General features: G+C 47.1%; 1 protein-coding gene across 1 annotated transcript; it reads right to left on the bottom strand.

Moving 5' to 3' along the window:
- Positions 1 to 5,459: 5,459 nt before the first annotated feature.
- On the bottom strand, positions 5,460 to 21,115 carry LOC135395588 (uncharacterized). The gene is made up of 9 exons (XM_064626704.1): positions 20,981 to 21,115; positions 20,669 to 20,898; positions 18,975 to 20,468; positions 18,479 to 18,907; positions 18,167 to 18,371; positions 17,686 to 17,995; positions 7,173 to 7,338; positions 5,586 to 5,688; positions 5,460 to 5,525 (listed from the first exon to the last, which is right to left on the bottom strand). The coding sequence occupies exons 1-9, from the start codon at positions 21,113 to 21,115 to the stop codon at positions 5,460 to 5,462; spliced, it is 3,138 nt and encodes a 1,045-aa protein (XP_064482774.1).
- Positions 21,116 to 21,427: the final 312 nt, after the last annotated feature.

Here is a 21,427-nt window from a genome sequence, read left to right as displayed (position 1 = left end):
AATTTGTCCACGTTCGACGCGAGTAAACCATTCAAGAATGTCATTTATTTATTTATGTGTCAAAGTTGTTTATTATTTGACAATTGAATTTACATCAATTATTATTTGACAAAGTGTTGGGGGACAAGGGGTGAAAGGCATGTATGCCATGTTTAGTCGCTATCTGTCAGAGAGGAAAAATCTATTAAGTTGTCGAACGGGAGAGGGTGAACAACCCAGGCCCTTGGACCGCTTTCTGGATGCGAAGAAGTGGGTTAGGATGAGGAATGTGTTTATGGGTAAGCGTATTACACAGAGTTAAATATTCCTTAGGAGAACAGCATCTAGAACTGACGATTTCTTTTGTTTTTCTTCTTGTTTTTTGTTACATCAACGCTACAACCGAACCAATAAAAAAATCGATCAAACGACCGCTGCCGTTTCGATCAAACGGCGTTCGATCAAATGGCTTTCGACCAAATGTCCCGCGTTCGATCAAACTGCTTTCGGCCAAACGACGTTCGATGAAATGTCCCGGAAATCCACTGCTGTTCTTGCATATCGGATTGCGTTTGTTATTGCTGCCTTGTTAGTCGTCCAACATTGATCAGTTTCATTAACCCTATAAAATGACAGTCGGATGTCATTTTGCATGAGCACGCATCATGATATCCTACAGCATATAAAAACAACAGTGTACTCCACTACCGAGGCATTACGGCACGGGTTTCAGGACCGCCCTCGACCACATGTACTGTTGTTATCGCAAACAAAAGCCTGTCCATCAACAAGGAGCATCGGTAACGAGGAGCGCACAGCGATGCCTCCGTTCCATTCGAGAGTTGGGCAGAGAACTGAATAATGATGTTTCTTCCTCCTGAATAAAGTCACACATCTTTCCCCCTTGCGGCTACTTTCCGAACTAATTTAACCCTTTAGTACCCGCCCTGCTTTTCGATAAGTCTACAACAACGGGCCTTTGAAGAAACGTTTGTTATGTGGAGATATACGCAGATGTAAATTTTCGAGGCAAAATATACCGTCATTGCCCGGATACGGAATGATCCCAAATGGGAACAATGGGCTCCCCCAACGTCAAAGCATTCTAACAGCAAGTCACATTTCTGGAAACCCTTTTTGCAGTGACCGTACAGATGCACTTTACAGACTTTGTGTATCGGTCCTCCATTCTTCTAGCACTGTTTGCAGCCGCGATATTTTCCTTCGGAGACTTATAATGCCCCTGTCCTGCTCTTGGCAAAGAACAGAGTTCCCCAAGTGGACATGTTCTTCTGAAAGGACCATCACAAGCTGCGAATAGTCCCTCCACAACAAGTGTCATGCCGCTTAGCTGGTCGTATTTAGGCCGACATCCTAGATCTAGGTGAGGTATCCAGGCTGCGTTGCGTAGCATTTGTAGAATGTTTCTGTGTGGTTGCCTTTACCATTTCTTACTTTACTTTTCCTACAACGACAGGACTGTAGTTATTGACAAACCTGTCGAAAAGTCCACTATGGTCATGAACCTGAGCTCTCAACTTGCTTAAGAGATGGTGATGAGTCCTGACTGACTAATGGGCTGTCTCAGGGGCAGATGGGCGTAGCGTCACGCTAGGACGATGCCAGACGATAGTGCCACTTGAACTGATTGACTTGCGCAATGGCGTGCAGTAGTGGTGTCGGGTCGCTGCCATCCACGGGCCAACACAAACTATTCTTGGTTGTATCCGAGCCGTGTTGAACTCTCTGCTGTGCAAGCGCAAGCAAAGGTAAGCGGATGCACCGCATGGAAGCTCTAAGCTCATTTTTGACCAGCCCATTTCTCCGTCTCTTCCACCAGAAGACAGCTAAACTCATCATTCAAAGACTGTTTTGAACAGTGTAAAGTGGGGGTCACAGTGTAAAAGTGTAAAAAAAGAAAGCGTAAAAGGCTAAGTGTAAAAGCGAGAAAGTGGGGGCAACTGTTTCAGGCTGATTCGATGCTGCTGGTATAGTGTAACTTTCTCGTTTTGCCCATTCGGCACCGGCCGTGCTCCTGTTCCTCTTTCTTAGGAGTTCATGACGTGCACTCTTTACGTGTGACCGACCCACTGCTATTTCTACTTCTTCCTTGCACTTGCCCGATACGTCACCTGGCAGAGTGTCTGTGCTACGGCTTCTTCGTCTTCTTGGTCTTCATATATCACGTTCCCTTCACATTCGGTTGTGCATAGCCCAACACTATCATTCCCGTGTTCGTCGTCGATTCCTAGAAAAAAACTTACAAAGCTTTTACTAATGTCGAAGAACTTTTTCAAGATATCTGCAGAGATTCAGAAGCGTTGCCCGTCGAGCAGTTCAATACGGAAAATTCTGTAATAGAACCTGTGGCGGCAATATCGTCAGCGCCACTATAGCGCCGAGGCGCGTGAGGCATAAAATATCCATATTGAGCTCTGGTTCTCCTGTTGAGCAGTTGCGTACCCTGTCTGTCTCTTCGTGACAGTGGCGACCCGGACGTTCATTCCACGGGGCTCACGCCCCACGGTGACAGCTCATCTGCCGAAGCTCAACCCGTCGCTCCTGTTCTTAGTGCCGTTGCGGTAAAGCTGCCTCCATATTGGTATCGTAACCCACGCTTTTCGTTAAATATGTGGGCTTCTGCACTGTCATGGGATACTGTGGGACTATTCCCATGTGTGCGGGTATTACCCACGCTTTTCGTAAATATGTGGGCTTCTGCACTGTCATGGGATACTGTGGGACTATTCCCATGTGTGCGGGTATTACCCATGCTTTTTGTTAAATATGTGGGATTCTGCACTCTGATGGGATACTGTGGGACTATTCCCATGTGTGCGGGTATTACCCATGCTTTTCGTTAAATATGTGGGATTCTGCACTGTGATGGGATACTGTGGGACTATTCCCATGTGTGCGGGTATTACCCACGCTTTTCGATAAATATGTGGGCTTCTGCACTGTCATGGTATACTGTGGGACTGGCAATCTTGATTACGATATCCTGGGACTATAAGCATGTCTATGGGTATTACCCGTGCTTTTCATTAATAACAGAGGTTTTTGCAGTAATGGGATACTGTGGGTCTGTCAATCTGGATAGCGATATTGTGGGACTATTCCCATGTCTACGGATTAAAAATGTGGGTTTCTGCACTGTAATGGGATACTATGGGACTGTCAATCCTGATTACGATATTGTGGGGTTATTCCCACGTCTACGGGTATTCCCCGTGCTTTTAATTAAAGACGCGGGTTTTTGCGCTGTGATAGGACTCTGTGGGTCTGTCAGTTTGGATCACAATAGTGTAGGCATATTTCCATGTCTACGGGTATTACCCATGCTTTTAACTCAAAATGAGGGTTTCTGCACTGTAATGGGATACTATGGGACTATCTATCTGGATCACAGTATCCCATTACAGTGCCGAAATTCGCATAGTTAATGAAAAGCATGGGTAATGCCTGCGCACATGGGAGGAGCCTCACAATATCCTAAACCACATAGACAGTCCCACAGTATCCCTTTATACTGCAGAAACCCGCATTTTGAATGAAAAGCATCGGTAATACCCATAGACACTGAAATAGTCCAACGATATCGTAATCCAGATTGACAGACCCGCAGTATCCCATTACAGTGCAAATAACCGCGTTTTTAATTGAAAGCAAGGGGAATACCCATAGACATGCATATAGTACCACGATATCGTAATCAAGATCGACAGTACTACAGTATCCCATTAAGGTGCAGAAACCCGCATATCTAATGAAAATCATGAGTAATACCCGCACACATGGGAATAGTCCCACGATACCGCAATCTAGATTGACCGTCCCACAGTATCCCATTATGGTGCAGAAACCCGCATTATTAATGAAAAGCATGTGCAATACTCGTAGAGATGGGAATTGTCTCAAAATACCGTAATCAAGATTGACAGTCTCGCAGTATCCCATTAGTGCAAAAACCCGCGTTTTTAATGAAAACCAGGGGAATACCCATAGACACGCTCATAGTCCCAGAATATCGTAATCAAGATTGCCAGTCCCACAGTGTCCCATTACAGTGCAGAATCCCACATATTTAACAAAAAGCGTGGGTAATACCCACACACATGGGAATAGTTCCACAGTATCACATTACAGTGCAGAAACCCACATATTTAACGAAAAGCGTGGGTAATACCCGCACACATGGGAATAGTTCCACAATATCCTATACCAGAGACAATCCCACACTCTCCCGTTATACTTTAGGAACCTGCATTTGAATGAAAAGCATGGGTAATACCCATAGACATGGAAATGGTCCCACAATATCGTAATTAAGATTGACGGTCCCGCAGTATCCCATTACAGTGCAAAAAACGCGTTGTTAATGGAAAGCACTGGGAATAACCGTAGACATCCGTATAGTCCCAGGATATCGTAATGAAGATCGACAGTCTCACATTATCCCATTGCAGTGCAGAAACCCGCATATCTAATGAGAAGCATGGGTAATATCCGTAAACATGGGAATAGTCTGGCAATATCGTAATCCATACACAGTTCCACAGTATCCCATTACAATGCAGAAACCCACGTTTTTAATGAAAATGATGGGTAATACTCGTAGACATGGGAACAGTCCCACAACACCGTAATCCAGATTGACAGCCCCACAGTATCCCGTTACGCAGAAACCCACAATATTAGTGAATAGTATGTGCAATATGCTTACACATGGGAACTGTCCCAAAATACACACAAAAAGTAATGTAGCCCACACATAGTCACTTCGATTAAATTGCATGAGAAACGAATTAAATTATGTGAAATGAGGATTTAAAATAATGAAAGGAGGATTAATTCCGATGGCAATGTCATGGCATAAGGATTAAAATGTACGACAAGAGGATTAATAACGGCGGAAAAAGCTGTAGAAGTGAGCAGTCAGACGGCCTGTGCTGGTACCATCGCCGTTTCGCTGGTACCATCGCCGTGCGTCGCAGACGCACACCACTGTTTACTGCCTTGCACTTGGACGGGAAGCCCACCGGCCAGTCACTAGTGGCGGCGAGTGGACGCGGCCCTACAAGCAGCTACCTCTTTCACGTGGTGGAACGCGTCACCGGGCAGCGATTTTTAGTTCACACCGGTGCAGACATTAGGGTCATACACACCAGTGCGCTCTACCGCCACTCCCATCAACCCTGATTCAAGCTGAAGGCCGCCAACGATTCAACTATCTCATTCTACCGCCAAAAATCATTGACATTGAACTTGGCCCGCACCGGGGTAATAGTTATGTCCAGAAACAGCACAACACGCGTAGACTCACAACGACGCACGAATAAACCCGCGAACATATTTCTGCAAACTGTTCTGTCGATTGACACCACCGAACACAGGAGGACGACATGCCGGCCATGCTATTTCGAAACTATGCTGAACCATCATTACTGGCTCTGAGGCAGAGATCTGGTGTAGACACTTCAATATACCCCCATCAAAACATTGATTTCTGTAGGCACGCTCTGGTAGTGGTCCAGCACGACATTCTGAATAAAAGATCAGGATAGCTTTCATTCACTCACAATTTGAAACAAATTGACATATACCTCCTCCATTCCCTCGCCGCTGGGATCCAGTCTAGCACTATCGCCCGTTGAGGAGCCGAAGCCCCCATTGCGTTCCCATTCTTTTCCCGAGGGTTTGTGCTGCCTGGGTAGAAGCAACGCAGGACCTTACCCAGTCAACCACGAAATGTAGAATCAACGTTGAAATAACATTGCAAATCTACAACACCATCATAGAATTGCGATAGCGTGCAGCGTAGATTCTACGTAGAAAATGTCCAGTCAAAAACACATAAAATCTACTATAATTTTATAACGCTATTTCTACGTTGACTGTGGTTTTTCTACGTTGATAGAACGTTCACCAAATGTTGTGAATTACTGCTTATTCTACGTTGTCTATTGCTATCTCTTCCTACTATGCTACTCCACTTCTGCTGGGTCAAAAGCGCAGGTATCCCCGAACCTAACTGTATCCAAATACAATAGTACAAATGTATAATAATGAATAATTAAAAAGATAATGAGGGACATGAACGTTTATGTGCGTGTTTATTAAAATATTAAATCAAGTAATGAAACATGTACAAAAAAGATAATCAGTGATAATGGTCACAATAATAATAATCACATGGATGGTCGCTACGCCTCTTCGCAACGGTCATCTCTGAAAGATAACCAATAACATAGGGCATTCCATCTAGTGGGATAGCAGCTCAAACACTTCCATAAATAGACTTCACAAACAGACACTCTACAACCACTGGGAACACGTGCATGACACCTATCGCAGCATCTTTCGGAGTATAGATGGTGTGATGCGGAAGCAGCCAAGCGATGTCTTCGTCTTCGGGTTTATGCCCTGCTCTTCATTGTTGTAGAGAGACATCATGTCCTTTACACATGCTTGACGCTGTCTATCGATGTGAAGAAATCACATGCAGTTCAAGCTCTCTGACAACTGTAACAGAAGCTATTAGTTCATATAAAACTACAAAAAGCGACACTAGCTCACTAAACAACCAGATTAGCGGTTATACAAAAAACAAGGAACCTTGGAGAACAGCGCAGTCAGATGTGGACAGTTAACTCATTTCCTTTGCAGCCAAGCTTATCTGTACTATCAGACTGCTCATAGAATAGGCAACCGCTGCTTTCACCACTGCCAGTTCAAGATATCACGAGCACCTACAAAATAGTGCATGAATCGAAGAGATGTGAACAAAGATATCTGCATTTTGCAACTTGTAACATCTGAAATACCTGCGCTACGTACTGTTTGAACGTGCGACTTCAACAATGGAGTAAAGCTCCGTTGCAAACTGATGTCGACACTGGGAAGGCATTTACAGCAGCCGTAAACCAGACAGCATTAAACCTGACCCCAGTAGGATATCATCAAATCATATTTAATAAACATTCAGATACACCAAACTACATATCACACACGGTCCCACAGCTCGCATAAATTTGTCAGTGATACGCAACCAGATTACAGGTACAGAAAACGACAAAGCTATTTACTTCGGATACTAAACTGTTATGCACCACACTTCAACCACATGTGATCGTTGTGAAAACAAGAACGCACATATCTTAAGTGAGGCAAAATGAAGAAAGAAAACTCACCTGTGAAACTTGAAGGGCGGAGAACACAGAAACGCTGCCTCTCGCACACTACGGCATTCGCTGCTACGCTCAGCATAGTTGTTCACCGCATTGGCCAGTGCTACCTCGATGCTCCAGAGATTGCAGTACAAAATACGCATGATGCTGACGTTCCCAAGACCTTTCCCTGTGACAAAATGAATGTCCATCCTACCGAGCTGCCACGACGACGCGCCTCGCCAGCCTCGACAAAGCGCCCACAGCTCCCCATAGAGCCCATAGTTTGAGATAATTCAGGCAACACTGGACATACAACCAATGAAAATGCGTCGTGATGCCTAGCAGCCAACCAATCAGCAACCTCTCCGTTTGGCTCGGCTTTCGGCCGGCCCTGGCTGCCATTGACTTCTACTGGTTTTCATACCTGGCGCCCGTTATTCCAAAATAACCAAGACATTTTTGATAGGCTAAATACATATTTATTGATGCAACGTGTAAACTCAAATGTTTGACTCATATAGTCACCGTGCGTACAGGACGTTTCGTTCCTTGAATAGACAGCAACCAAACCAAGTTCGAACTTGCAAAGCACACACACGGTCTACTTCTGGAGGCGAGCGAAGTCCACGAGTGCGTGCGTTTCACAGATGAGCATCTCATTCTGGCGATGCACCGTAGGTCACACAGTCACGGGAAATACTTTTGTCGTTACGAACACTCTCTTCTTAGTCACTGTATTTGAAAATGCGACAGCGCTCGAAAGTGTTCCTCAGGCGTCAGCTCACCAAGCATTCCAGTTCCGACCCGGCAAGAATGTCCGTAGGTTAACACTTTATCGGAGATCAGTACATGGCCAGAGTCAATATAACTCACGAACAAACCCGCGCATACACTTCCTCTTTGGTCGTTGTGGTCAACCGACATCGGCGAGCCGCGAAGACGCAGCGACCTTACTTGGAGCTGCCCGCTTGGCCGACTGCCCAGACTGCCCGCGAAAAGTGAGCTGCCAGATATTTCGAAACTTTATCAACCAATCCCGGAGCGCGCATCCTCCTTCGGCCAATGGGCATCCGTCATGATGCCTGACGATGAAATACCACGTGACTGTGACGTGATTTTATTTTTCTACTGCCGCAAATGCGGGGAGCTGTGGAGGCCTGCTTCGACTATTTGAAACGCCAGTTGGAGAATGTCGATGTCGATGAGGCAGACGTAATTGCGCTCGGCTCGCGCTTGTTGGGAAATTGATTTCTTGTTATATCCCTCAACCACCGTGGCCGATCATTATAATGGTGTGGGAAAGGTAAAATACGTTTCTTTTTGTCTTTGTTTACTGAATAAGTGCGATTCGTGATGAGTCGTTTACAAATATGGGTAAAAAGCGTAATGCTATGAGGGTATAAAATAAATAAATATTAGTAATGGCAGCATGAGTGATATAAATACCACGTCATACAGGCCTTACTCAGGGTCAGGCCTTACTCTACAGGGTCAGGCTTACCCTTGCAGACTTGCAGGGTCAGGCCTTACTCTACACGCGAACGGCACAATGGAACGCAAAAATAAAATACAGTGCGAAACAATTGGATGCGCACTGAAGAAGCAACGGATTTCCATTCGTGATAAAGGTTGACAATATGTTGAAGGTACAATGTAGAACCAACGCAACTATTTGCTGCGTATAACTACAGCTGATTCTTTCGTGAAAAATCAACGTTTTTCTTTACGTTCACAATCCACCATTGACCAGGTACAGTTGAAACAGCGTTGGTTCAGCGTTATGATTCTACATTCAACATTGTTCAACATTAGTCAACATTATACAACGTAGATTCTACGTTTCACCAACAGTCGGTGTTGACTGGGTAGATGTGAAACTGGAATGTTGGTTTTGGGCCAGTGACCTCGCTCTTGAAATAGCGTAAGTAGCAATAAGGGGGGGAACGACAAATGTTGAAATGGCTTCAAAATAAGACCTATAACGCCACCGCCACTTTATTGGATGTGTTGAACGTTATGTCTCCCGAACACCACTTGCGAACATCATCGGTATCACCGTTCGTGAGCGGGTCTCGTTCATTGTTAGTTCATTGCGTTGTCCAGCTTCCATTATACGACACGTTCTATATATTATTGCACATTTGATGCCGAAACCCAGGAAACTGGAGTTGCGCAAGATTAACGGACGATGATTGTACTGAACTGGACTGGGAGGTTTCGATTGAACTAGACGTGGACGAGTGCACGAGATAGTGGACGATTTAGAAGAAGTAAAGAGGGTAAGTGCTACTTGTCGTTCGAGGGTAGCAAGCAACATCAATAATACAATAACTTTAATGACCGCAACCCCATTAGATACCACCCAATAAGACCGAAACACGCGTTTTTGGAATTGAAAGTTGCAAGATTAACTGAATTTAATAAAGCTATCCAACGCTCTTGTGAATCAAGACTTGTTGGAGAGCGAATGTGACTCTTGCGATCGATATTTTGAATACCACATCGCCATCATGATACGATCTGCAGCGGCGTTTCTCCTTCAGTGAATCATGAAGATTGGGACATGATGTATCGTGTTTGGTTAAAGAATGTCTTGCAGATGACTCCTCTTCCGAAATAGTTCTCGAGACTACAGCTAGACTGCTCTAAAGGACTTCGATACTGGAAGCAAGCTTCATGTTGGAGACAAGAATATTCCTTCGGTGCCTAATAGCGTTTCTGCAGTAACCACTATTCCGAATGAACAGCTAGATAGAGGCAGAGAATTGAGAAAAGTACACTGCAGAGATCGTAGGCTCCAACATAGTTATGACGCGTGGTGACTCTGACGGCAACAGCATGAAGGCTCACGTTTCGCTGCAAAGCCTGAAGAGGTTGAAGAGGCAACATGCAACGCTGCAGTTGATGACGAGGCGTCATATTCGCTGAAAACTCACACTGTCTAAATTTAGAGCGTGCGACGATGTTGAACAGGACTTCAAACGTCAAACTTCAAACGATAGCATTGATGTCGTTCAAGGACGCAATGGAGAAAGATCTTCAGAAACAAGTCAGCACTACCTGCCCGGTCATAGGTTTGACATTCAGTACAATCCAACGGCCCAGTTCGGAAATGCGGACGGCCTGTCTCGACTTCCGGCAGATGCAGACCCTGATTTCGATGAAGCGATTTCGGATGACGACTTCCTTGTGGGGAGCACTGGATCGCCGAATGTCTCTTCCGTCTTTTCAATATAGGTATTGATAAAATTCCGCTGAAAGCTTCTGCAATTGCCAAGGTCACTGCTTCAGACCGGATCATTTCTTAGGTCTATAGGATTTTGTTCCTATTATCGTCGCTTCGTCCCCCACTTCGCTGAAATTGCAGACCCCCTATACCAGCTTCTGACCAAGGGACATGATTTCGGATGGTCGGCAGCGCGCAGTGAAGCGTTCGTTGCGTTGAAGTCCCGCCTGACATCGCCGCCAATACTTGCCTTTCCTCTACCGGACGCTCCCTTTATCCTAGACACCGATGCCAGCCAGAGAGGAATCGGCGCCGTGCTGTCGCAAATACAAGGAAGCGACGAAAAACTCATCGCATGCTTTAGCCGAACACTCCGCAAGCCAGAAAGAAACTACTGCGTCACGCGTAAAAAGCTCTTAGCTGTCGTAAAGTCGGTTCATCATTACCTCTACGGGCGCCACTTTACCTTAAGAACGGACCACACTGCATTGCAGTGGCTGCTGACATTCCGTAATCCTGAAGAACAGGTCACACGCGGGATCCAGACCCTTCAAAAATATGGCTTCACGCCACAACATCGCTAAGGCCCGGATCACGCCAACGCTGATCCCCTGTCTCGACTTTCTTGCGAAGGAAAAGATTGCGGTCATTGCGCGCATGGGGACGATCATGACGTCCCTGCTCAGGTTGCCGCAGCTGATGGACACCAAATTGAGATTTGGCGGCATTTAGGACGACGCCATATTCGGAAAGCCGGGCGAATAACTGGTGGAGGTGACGTTCGTGTTCTTCTGGGCTCGCCAAAGCAACGAGAACGTCGTCTATGTAGGCATAAGCGAAGGGCAAGCCGCGCAGCACTTAATTCATCAACCGCTGAAAGGTTTGAGCAGCGTTTCGTAGACCGAAGGGCATACGCAGGTACTCAAACAACACGAACGGAGTGTGTGATGGCAGTTTTCTGAACGCTTGAAGGGGCCATGGGGATCTGATGGTATGCCTTTATAAGGTCTAGTTTTGAAAACAACGCGGCTCCGTGCAGACGAGCCGCGAAATCCTGAATATGAGGGAATGGGTATCTGTCGGGACGTGTAATACGGTTCAGAGCACGATAATCCTCGCATGGTCGCCAACCCCCCGTTTTCTTGGGGATCATGTGAAGAGGGGATGCCCACGTGCTTGCAGATGGACGTACGATCCCCAGTTCGAGCAGGCGCTCGAACTCTTTCTGAGCAGCTGCCCGGCGGTCAGGTGGAAGGCGCCGGGGCCGAGCGAAAACAGGTGGCCCGTCAGTGTCAATACAATGATGACGTGGTGTTTTGGAGGAAGACGTACATCACATGGTAGATTCAAGGTAGGATTGTGCTGGAATATTGCTTCGAACCGATTTCGTTGCAACCGAGATATGGCGGTATGCACAGAGAGAGACGAAGGAGGAGAACGGCCTTAATCTTAATCTTAATCTGTAATTTTGAATTTCAGACATGTCTTGTGTCATTTACTTGTTTCTTCAATGGCTCTTTTTTTCTGCGTTATATATATATATATATATATATAGGACAAATAGCTTAATATATCAGACGGCAACGAAGCTGAATAAATGTGAAATAATAAGACGTGGACTACAGACTACAGGAACGTTAAAAAAAACTAATTTATTTAATGGGCAATTTAACACTTAGATTAAAAAAAGAATGGTCGACGTTTCGACAGTGGCACTGTCTTCGTCAGAACAAAAGAGGTACAGTGCTGGACAAAAGTTTACGGAACACGCGAGCGGCGTATTTTCTCTGGGCAGAGACACCCTAGCGGCGAGCGGAAGCGGGCGAGTCCACGCGTTCAGAGGGATGAAAGAGTGCGCTTGTGGCGACCCACCGTGGTAGTAGTGGTAACTTTGCTTTTGAGTGTAACGAACGCCAAAATGGCTTCGTTTTCGGTCTGCTGCACCGAGCGCGAGTGGAAGTCCCTCCGCTATCGGAGATATAACAGGGCGCTAAGATGAATTGAGGTGACAACGGGCTGCAGTGCCTAGCTTTTTTCTTTTTTTACGTCTCAGCGTAATGCAGCTGACATGGCCTGCGCAGAGCCCGGAGTTAAACATCATCGAAAACGTCTGGGACAGCCTGAAGTATAGGATGAGCAAGAGACGGACGCCTACAAGGAGCAAGGACGCACTCTGGGAATTTATAGAAGCAGAGTGTTCCTTGCTACGTGAAGACGTGGACCTTGTCCGTCGGCTATACGCTTCCCTTCCTGTGCGTATGGCCCCAGTTATTGCTGCGAAAGGGGGCCGACAAAGTATCGTCTCCCCGTGCCTCTTTTTTGTGTGTGTGTGTTCAAGGGTATACGCTCTTTTCTTCTGTTTTTGTCTAATAAAAAAAGAAAAAAGCTAGGCACTGCGAGCCCGTTGTCACCTCAATTCATCTTAGCGCCCTGTTATCTCTCCGATAGCGGGCAGTCTTCCTTCCCGCGATAGCCACTCGCGCTCGCTGCAGTAGACCCAAAACGAAACCATTTTGGCGTTCGTTACACTCAAAAGCAAAGTTACCACTACTACCACGGTGAGTCGCCACAAGCGCATTCTTCCATCCCTCTGAATGGGTGGACTCGCCCGCTTCCGCTCGCCACTAGGGTGTCTCTGCCCAGAGAAAATACGCCGCTCGCGCGTTCCGTAAACTTTTGTCCAGCACTGTACAAGGGTTGCATATTGCTTAAATAGGTTCCCTGGGTGACGTCACAATCGGTGCAAGTATGCCACGTGGCAGTTGTCTGAGTCATATTCTGTCTAATTCTGTCTGAATGTCTATTCTATTCTGGAATGAATATCTGCGTAATGTTCCAGAATATGACTCAGACAACTGCCACGTGGCATACTTGCACCGATTGTGGCGTCACCCAGGGAACCTATTTAAGCAATATGCAACCCTTGTACCTCTCGCGCGTCGGTGCGCCGGCGGAGACCGACCCGACCGGGTCGGCTCTGGACCATGGTCCGGCATACGGTTTGCAACACGGGGATGTTAATGGTCCGTTATCGGCAGCCTATATCGCACCCCAACGATTTCCCGAGGTGCAGTCAATGCACACTTACGGGCAGGGATGGCCACTAACTACTTCTACAGTAGCTTAACTATAACTACTAACTACTTTGTGATTGAGTAGTTTAACTAGTAGTTCAACTACTTTTCAGGGGAGTAGTTAAAACTACTTTTTTAACTACTGCAATGTAGTTTAACTACATCTATAACTACTTAACGTTGTCCACCAACACCAATTCCTTGTCATGTTCTTGGACACCTAAATATGAATCACGAGCAATAATAAACTTTGGCGGAAGCCATTGCTACGATCGTCAAATACAAAGCTTGCGGCGGGATTCTTTCTGTGCCTACGCGATAAACTAAGTTGCAGAATTATTTCACAGCAAATGAGGCTTCACTAGACAAGCATTAAAAGTGAAGATTTAGTACACATACACGACACAATTGCTCTGCACCTCCGTTCTCATCAAACAAGTAGCTCAAGGTAAAGGTCGGAAGCACAATCGTGCCGTAAAGCTTGCGGCAAAATCGGGAGTAGTTGGTGCCTGCAGTAACCTAACTACTGTAGTTAACTACTTAAAATAGTAGTTTAACTAGTAGTTGCCACTACACTTCTGCAAGTAGTTGATAACTACTTTTTAACTACAATCAGGTAGTTTAACTACATGTAGTTAACTACTGGCCATCACTGCTTACGGGTACCTCCTACCCCTAAACAAGAGTCAATTTGCGCGATTTTTAAAAACAAAATTAATATGTCATTGTAGGAAACTCTTTATTGCATCATAGTCACAATATACGTGGGTTCTTTAATGCATCACTTCAGCAGCAATAAAAAAAAAAAAGAGTGTTACATTGAAAGTATATAACCATCAGTCCCGCATACGTACTATTTACTTCACAAATAGTCACTTAACACAGGTTATATGGAGCAGAGATAGAAGTTGGAACTCGTTGCCAGTTAATTTAGACTGTTGAAAGATGGAAGTCACTGAAAAGGTTAGCCAGAGCATAATTGTAGGCCGGTTCCACGTTAGCTCAGACAGGGAGGTCCCATGGACTGTCTGAATTTTCATGATTTTTATATATATTTAGACGCTCATCGCAGACGATGATCAACGTTGGTAAAATTAATCATTCGAATACTTTCCGTGCAAAAAATCGAGAAGTCCAGCCCTGAATCCGATTGTTGCAATTTTGTCGTGTTTGCACGTGTATACATCCTGAGTTTTAAAATATATCGTAGTGCAATATTTTTTTGTGTGCTTTAGTGTGCCTACGTGCCAGCACTCCGAGCGCAAATTTAGGCGCACAGGTGCAGCACTGTATCGTATAAAAAGCGACGAATATGCTCTGTCGCGCAGTTTTGTTCAAGCTTCGACGCTTCTTGCTCTGGCTGTAGATATCTCCGACACGTTCGTGCGCAGTGGGGCCGCGTTTTAACGTGCTAATCAGCAGTATACGCCTTTGGAGAAGAAGTTTTTGCGTTAGATGAAAGGCCTAACATCGGGCCATATCCTATCAAAATATATACGAAATCAAGTGGGACCTTTTTGACAAATACACGCGCAAAATCCATGTTTATTTCGAAATATGCCTAAACATTTGCCTATTTCAGCACATGCCGGTAGGAAGTATATGCAGGATAGATATATCAGATGGAAGAGCATTAAAACCTGAGCGGGCTGATACCAAGTATTGCGATCAGGGACATCTATAGCCTGAGATATCAGGCGTCGAAATTAGGACAAAAGTGCGCGAGAGGGCATGATCGCCATTTTTTATAGCAGACAGCGTTGCACCTGCGCGCTAAAATTTGCTCTCTGACAGCTGGCCTGTAGGGATAATGAAGCAGCATCAAAAAATTTCACAACAATATCTCTTAACACTCGGGAGGTATACGCGTGCAAATACGGCAAAACTGAAACATCCGAATTCAGGGGCGGATTTTCTCGATTTTATTGCACGAAAGCTATTCGGCAAAAATGATTGATTTCACAATATACGATGAGCTTATAAATGGGACCTCCCTGCCTGAACTGACGTGAAACCGGCCCGTAACCAAATTTCAAACGCAGTTACACGAAATAAAACGTAATGAAAATTGATGCGAAGTTCCTAAGCTACTTTAGAAATATAACAGGTTACCTTCAAGTTATTTTCTACTAAATATATATACTTTTCAGCTCTTGGCCTGTGTATATAGTTAATTCAGACCTTGCTGTCACAATGGGCGATTCAAGACGTTTCAAAATAGTCTTGATATACAAAAATGATATGAATATCTGCTACGACAAAAGAAGCCTACATTTGTAGGCTTCTTTAGGGAGGGATTTGATGATTTTGATCTCGTAGTAAGGCACATGAAAAAAGAGCACAAGGCAAGTTTATGCTCTACGAGTTGTCCCCTACATACATATCGTAGAACCGTGCCAAGTTTAAATCCTGCTATTCAATGCCCTCTATCATTATCAATACACTGCTTATCGTTAAGATGTGCGATACCTGAGCTTCGTAATGCTCGGCAAAACATAATTTGTAACATTCACCGTGTAACAACGGGAGTTAGTCGCGCCGTGCACGTGCCATCTTTCATCTCAAGTCATGGGGGAGGACTCAGCCTGCGCTGTTTGTAGACCAGAATCGAACAAAAGGAACTTTGAACTTTCGTCAAGTTACTTTGACAAACCTAACCCCCAAACCCCGAAAGACACGAAAAAGGGAAAGGAACGAGCTCCTCAAGAAGTTACTGGAGCTCAAAAGCAAAGATCTATGCAAAAAGTTACTGAGAATAGCTAAGCCGAGTAGCCTAGTTACAGTATCGAGTTACTGGTAACGAGTTACACCCAACAACATGGAACAGGTGAACAACTTGAGAATCCGTACTACATGTGTCATGATCGTTCTATACCTTCTTTAAGAAAATAGAAGAAATGTTTGCGCACCTTTGTTAATACGAGGGCAACATACACACAATTTGGGAACCACAATCTAAGAAAACAGGTGTGAAAAGGTGGTAACTTCCTTAGTTACCTCCTAAGTCAACATAGCGTCTGTTAAGGGGTGTAAAAAGGTGGTGAAAGAAATTATCATCTATCCAAATTACAACAAAAAGGTGTACGCCCCCCTCGCTCACCGAATCAGAAGCGGTAACCCTATTATTCGTGGCAGAGAGTGAGGTAGGGGGTAGAAGCTTGCAACCTTTTAGGCACAACATATGCTACAGCTATTACCTCCTAAAAGGCCTAATTGTTCCACCTTTTTTTCTGAGAGTGCACTATGGCACATGTAGTGTGACTCCCACCCTTGTCTTTAGGATACTGTGAGAAATATTAGTGTATCAAGAAGATGCCTTTTCTTATACACTGGCTTTCCTGCTACGAATGCCTCTTATTATGGATACCTGAAGTTCTTTTAAAAGAAAAACAACACAGCATACCAGATTGTATTCCTTTCAAGCAAGCGTCACAGCGCGATAGGTTCATAGTGTTGTAACCGAAGTGCGGGGTGGATTTTGAAAGTGGAAGATAGCTCGAGGTCAGGGTTACACTGAGAAAAGTACACCACACCACAAGATGCACACGTTATTGAATAGAGACCAAATAGCTAAACTTACGCTTTTCAGCATGACATGAGAAGATCCGCTAGATCTTGACCATCATCACTGGCTCTGAGGCAGAGATCTGGTGGTGGGCACTTCGGTGATACCTTCATCAAGGCATTGATTTCTTTTAGCACGCTCTGGTAGTAGTCCAGCATGACATTCTGAATGAAAGATCAGGATAGCTTTCATTCACTCACAATTTCAAACAAACTGACATATCATGCGTCGATCACACTACGTAAACGGATTAAAGCGGAATAATTTATTCACTTCGGAGATTCCTCTTTTTCTTTTCTTTTAATTAGAATGACTACAAAAACGAACCTTGAGCTGAAGTCCTCCAGCATTCCAGTTTTGTACGCACGCGGGAGATGGAAAGCACAGCTGCAGCACGCAGTCGTCCTGAGAAATGGTTATATTTCGTTTGATGTCAAATACACAATATATACGATTCCACACTTTACTGAACCATATTTTCACCAAAACGGAGTCCATTATCCTAAAAGCAACGCATAAACCACAATGGATCACTGAAATCGAAACTATGCGATGCTGCGATGCTAAGTTTCGAGAGAAGCCTTCTAGAACGGTGTCACTCATGTTGAAAAGCATCTATGAGTAACGTTGATCAATGCGAGGAATACCACAAAAAGAAATGGCACTTACCACTCGATGAATCGCATAAAAATGTCGGAATTCCTCGAGCAGCCGGAGTAGTGAGCGGACAGCTTGCCGTGAGGGGTGAGTCGTGGAGTAGCTCCACGGAGAAGGAGAGCGGCAACGGTGGTAGAGCGTTGACATATGCCGGCTTAAGCCGTTCTAAGGCAACAGTGTCCTCGCGGCCGTTCAGCTGAATGGTGTAAAAGTTGGGTGAACGGCGCAGCACGAGGTGAGGGCCTGTGTAGGGCGGTTGCAGGGGCTTCCGTACAGCGTCACAGCGCACAAAGACGTGTGTGCAGGAGGCAAGGTCGGGATGCTGCAAGGCCGAGGGCACACGCGAGGGCACACGCGAGGGCCGAGATGTTGCTGGACGAAGGGCGGCCATAGTACGGCGGAGCCGCGAAACGTAGTCAGCTGGTGAGAGGGCAGTGCTACCTGGCTACGGGCAAATGCGAGCTCCGGGGAGGCGTAGGGACGTGCCGTATACCATCTTGGCGACGGCGCAGCCCATGTCAGCTTTGAAGGTGGAACGGATCCCCAGGAGCGCGAGCGGTATGACTTCCAGCCAGGGTGTTTCAGGAGCAGCCCGGAGGGCAACCTTCAGCTGTCGGTGGAAGCGCTCAACGAGGCCGTTTGACGCCGGGTGGTAGGCAGTCGTTCGAATCCGCTTGCAGCCCAGTGTGTTGACGAGTCTAGAGAAGAGGGCGGACTCGAACTGGGGACCTCGGTCTGACGTGATGATAGAGGGTACACCGAAGCGCGACTCCCAGGTGTTCAAGAGGGCGGCAGCAACGGGTACCGGTACAGCCTCAGGTCAACGGGTGAAGCGGTCAATGGTGGTGAAGATGTAACGATAGCCGGATGATATTGGGAGTGGTCCCACCAAGTCGATGTGGATATGAGCGAAGCGGCTGTCTGGCGCGGGGAACTGAGAAGGATGAAGGCGGGTGTGCCTGTGAAACTTGGTCCGCTGACACGGAATGCAGGCTTGATGGCCCAGCGCTTGATGTCCTTGTTCATGAAGGGCCAGACGTAGCGCCGAGAAATGAGTTCTTGAGTTGCGCGTATGCCAGGATGGGATAATGAATGATAGCTCGAAAAGACTTCTCGTCGAAGTGCCGCCGGAACAAATGGGCGGGGTCGACCTTGTGACGTGTCGCACGCGACCGGATGTGTAGCGCCTGGCAGGTCGACATCCTCTATGGTTAAGGAAGACGACGGGTCACTTCTGAAAGATGCGAGTTCTTGATCGGATGATTGGGCCTGGGCCAGTGCGTCGAGGAGTGAAGACTGACAGGTTGTCCCAATGAAGTTGACGCGACTGAGAGCGTCCGCCACCACTGATATGCTGAACGTCTGTGGTGAACTCCAAGATGAATGCGAGGTGGCAGGTCTCACGAGGGGTGTAGCTTGTGCTGCATGAAGAAAAAGCGTAGACGAGGGGCTTATGATCGGTGAATACAGTGAATTGTCGGCCCTCCAAGAAATGGCGAAAGTGCTTGACGGTGAGATATATGGCCAGGAGCTCGCGACCGAAGGCACTGTAGCGAGTCTCCTGTGGCTTCATCTTGCGTGAAAACAATGCTAGAGGGCGCCAAGCACCAGAGATACGTTGTTGGAGGACGGCGCCGACAGCTGTGCTGGATGCATCGACCATGATGGACGTTGGGGCGTCGTGTTGAGGATGTAATAGAAGGGACGACGAAGCGATTTCCTGTTTGATTGCCTGGAAGGCAGCTGCCACTTCAGGGGTCCAAACTAGCACAGAGTGTTTCGAGCGGTTGGTGGCGTGCAGAGCTTCGAGGGGACTCAGTTTGGCTGCGCATGATGGCACAAAGCGTCTATAAAAATTCACCAGCCCCAAGAATTGTCGTAGTTTGGTCACGGAAGCGGGCTGCGGGAAGTCTTGAATGGCAGCGACTCGGGATGGTAAAGGCATGATGCCCTGGCTGTTGACATGGTGGCCAAGGAAGTCGAGTTCTCCGACTCCGAATTCGCTCTTAGCGGCGTTGATAATGATGCCGCTCTGTTGCAAGCGGGTAAAGAGCGCCCGAAGATGTTGTTCGTGCTCTGTTGGGGAGCGGCTTGCGACGAGGACGTCATCCATGTACGCGTAGACAAATGGTAATCCGCGAATGATATTGTCGATGAACCTCCGAAAAGTCTGGGCAGCGTTCCGCAAGCCAAAGGGCATTCGAAGGAACTCAAACAGGCCAAATGGGGTCGTGATGGCGGTTTTTGGTATGTCCTCCTCTGCCATAGGAATCTGGTGATAAGCGCGGACGAGATCTATTTCTGAGGACGTGTTGGCGCCTTCGAGAGGAGCTGAGAAGTCCAAGATGTGCGGGATGGGATAGCGGTCGGGGATGGTTGCTTTGTTCAATGCGCGATAGTCGCCGCACGGGCGCCAGTCCCCTGTCTTCTTTGGCACCATGTGCAGCGGCGAAGCCCACGTTCTGGATGATGGCCTGATGATACCAAGTTCAAGCATGTGGTCAAATTCTGCCTTTGCCACGCGGAACTTCTCGGGTGCGAGGCGCCGCGGGCGGAAGTGAACTGGTGGGCCACGGGTGGAGACGTGGTGAACAACGTCGTGTTGTACGGGTTTCGTCCAGTCGGGTGGTTGAGTCAACGAAGGGAAATCCTTCAGGATAGAGGCGAAGGCGACGTCCGGCGCAGTGCAAAATAGTACGCGGGATGGTGGTGCAGGGAGGTTATGGCCGCAGACTGACAGGGACGTTGAGCGATCAATGAGGCGCCTGCCGTTGACGTCGACGACCAGCTTGAAACTGTTGAGAAAGTCTGCTCCGAGGATTGCTTGGGTGACGTCGGCGACAAGAAAAAGCCATCTAAAATCTCTTCAGAGCCTGATGTTGACGGTTAGAGACCGTTGGCCGTAAACGGGTATGATAGAGGCGTTGGCGGCTCTTCGGCTGAAGCATTGCTGTCGGGGTCGGCGTGAAAATTTGTCGGCGGGTATGACGCTTACTTCCGCGCCCGTATCAACGAGGAAGCGCATCCCGGTGGTACGGTCAATGATGTGGAAAAGGCGGCTGCTGGTGGGCTCGGGCGCGCTTGTCGTGGAAAGGGTTTTCGGCCGTCGCGACCACGAGCAAGGTAGGAGGCAGCGTTGTGCATCGGCGCCGAAACGGTCGTGGTAGCGACAAAGTCTGCTGGAGGTTCGGGTGCAGGAACGCATTCTGCGTACCGATGGGGAATCTGCGCGATGGTCAACGCGGCAGGAAGTTGATGATCTTGGTCGGCATAAAAGGTTTGCGACCAGCTGGGTAAGGTGACGAACCTGCTGAGACAAGGCGTGGGAATCGGGCGGGTGAGGAACGGTGCTACCGGCAGAGGCGGCGGAGCTTTCGAAGCTGCCCTGGGGAAAAGGCGGAGCGGGCAGTTCCGAGAAGCCGGAGGAATTGACGACTACCATGTCCAGGTCCGTCAGGCATTGTCCAAGGTATTGTTCGGGTCACCACTGTAGTGCCACTGAACACTAACGAGACCAGGCAACAACATGGCGGTGAAATTGCCAGGTCAGAGCGAGAGCTCGGGCTGACCGAGGCAAGGATATTTATTATTCGCGCCTTGATGTGATGGCGCTGGCAATGCGGCCACACATTTGTTTCTCGCAGCGAGAGCGACGGGGACTCCGACAGTGCAAACACGGCTGGATGATCGAGGAACATCATTGGCCAGATTCGAAACTGTCGGTTATCTGATTGCAACACTCGGCGCCTGACAG

The sequence above is a fragment of the Ornithodoros turicata genome, chromosome 1, assembly GCF_037126465.1.
Source record: "Ornithodoros turicata isolate Travis chromosome 1, ASM3712646v1, whole genome shotgun sequence".
NCBI classification, from domain to species: domain Eukaryota; kingdom Metazoa; phylum Arthropoda; class Arachnida; order Ixodida; family Argasidae; genus Ornithodoros; species Ornithodoros turicata.
This window is presented reverse-complemented; position numbering and strand designations above follow the sequence as displayed.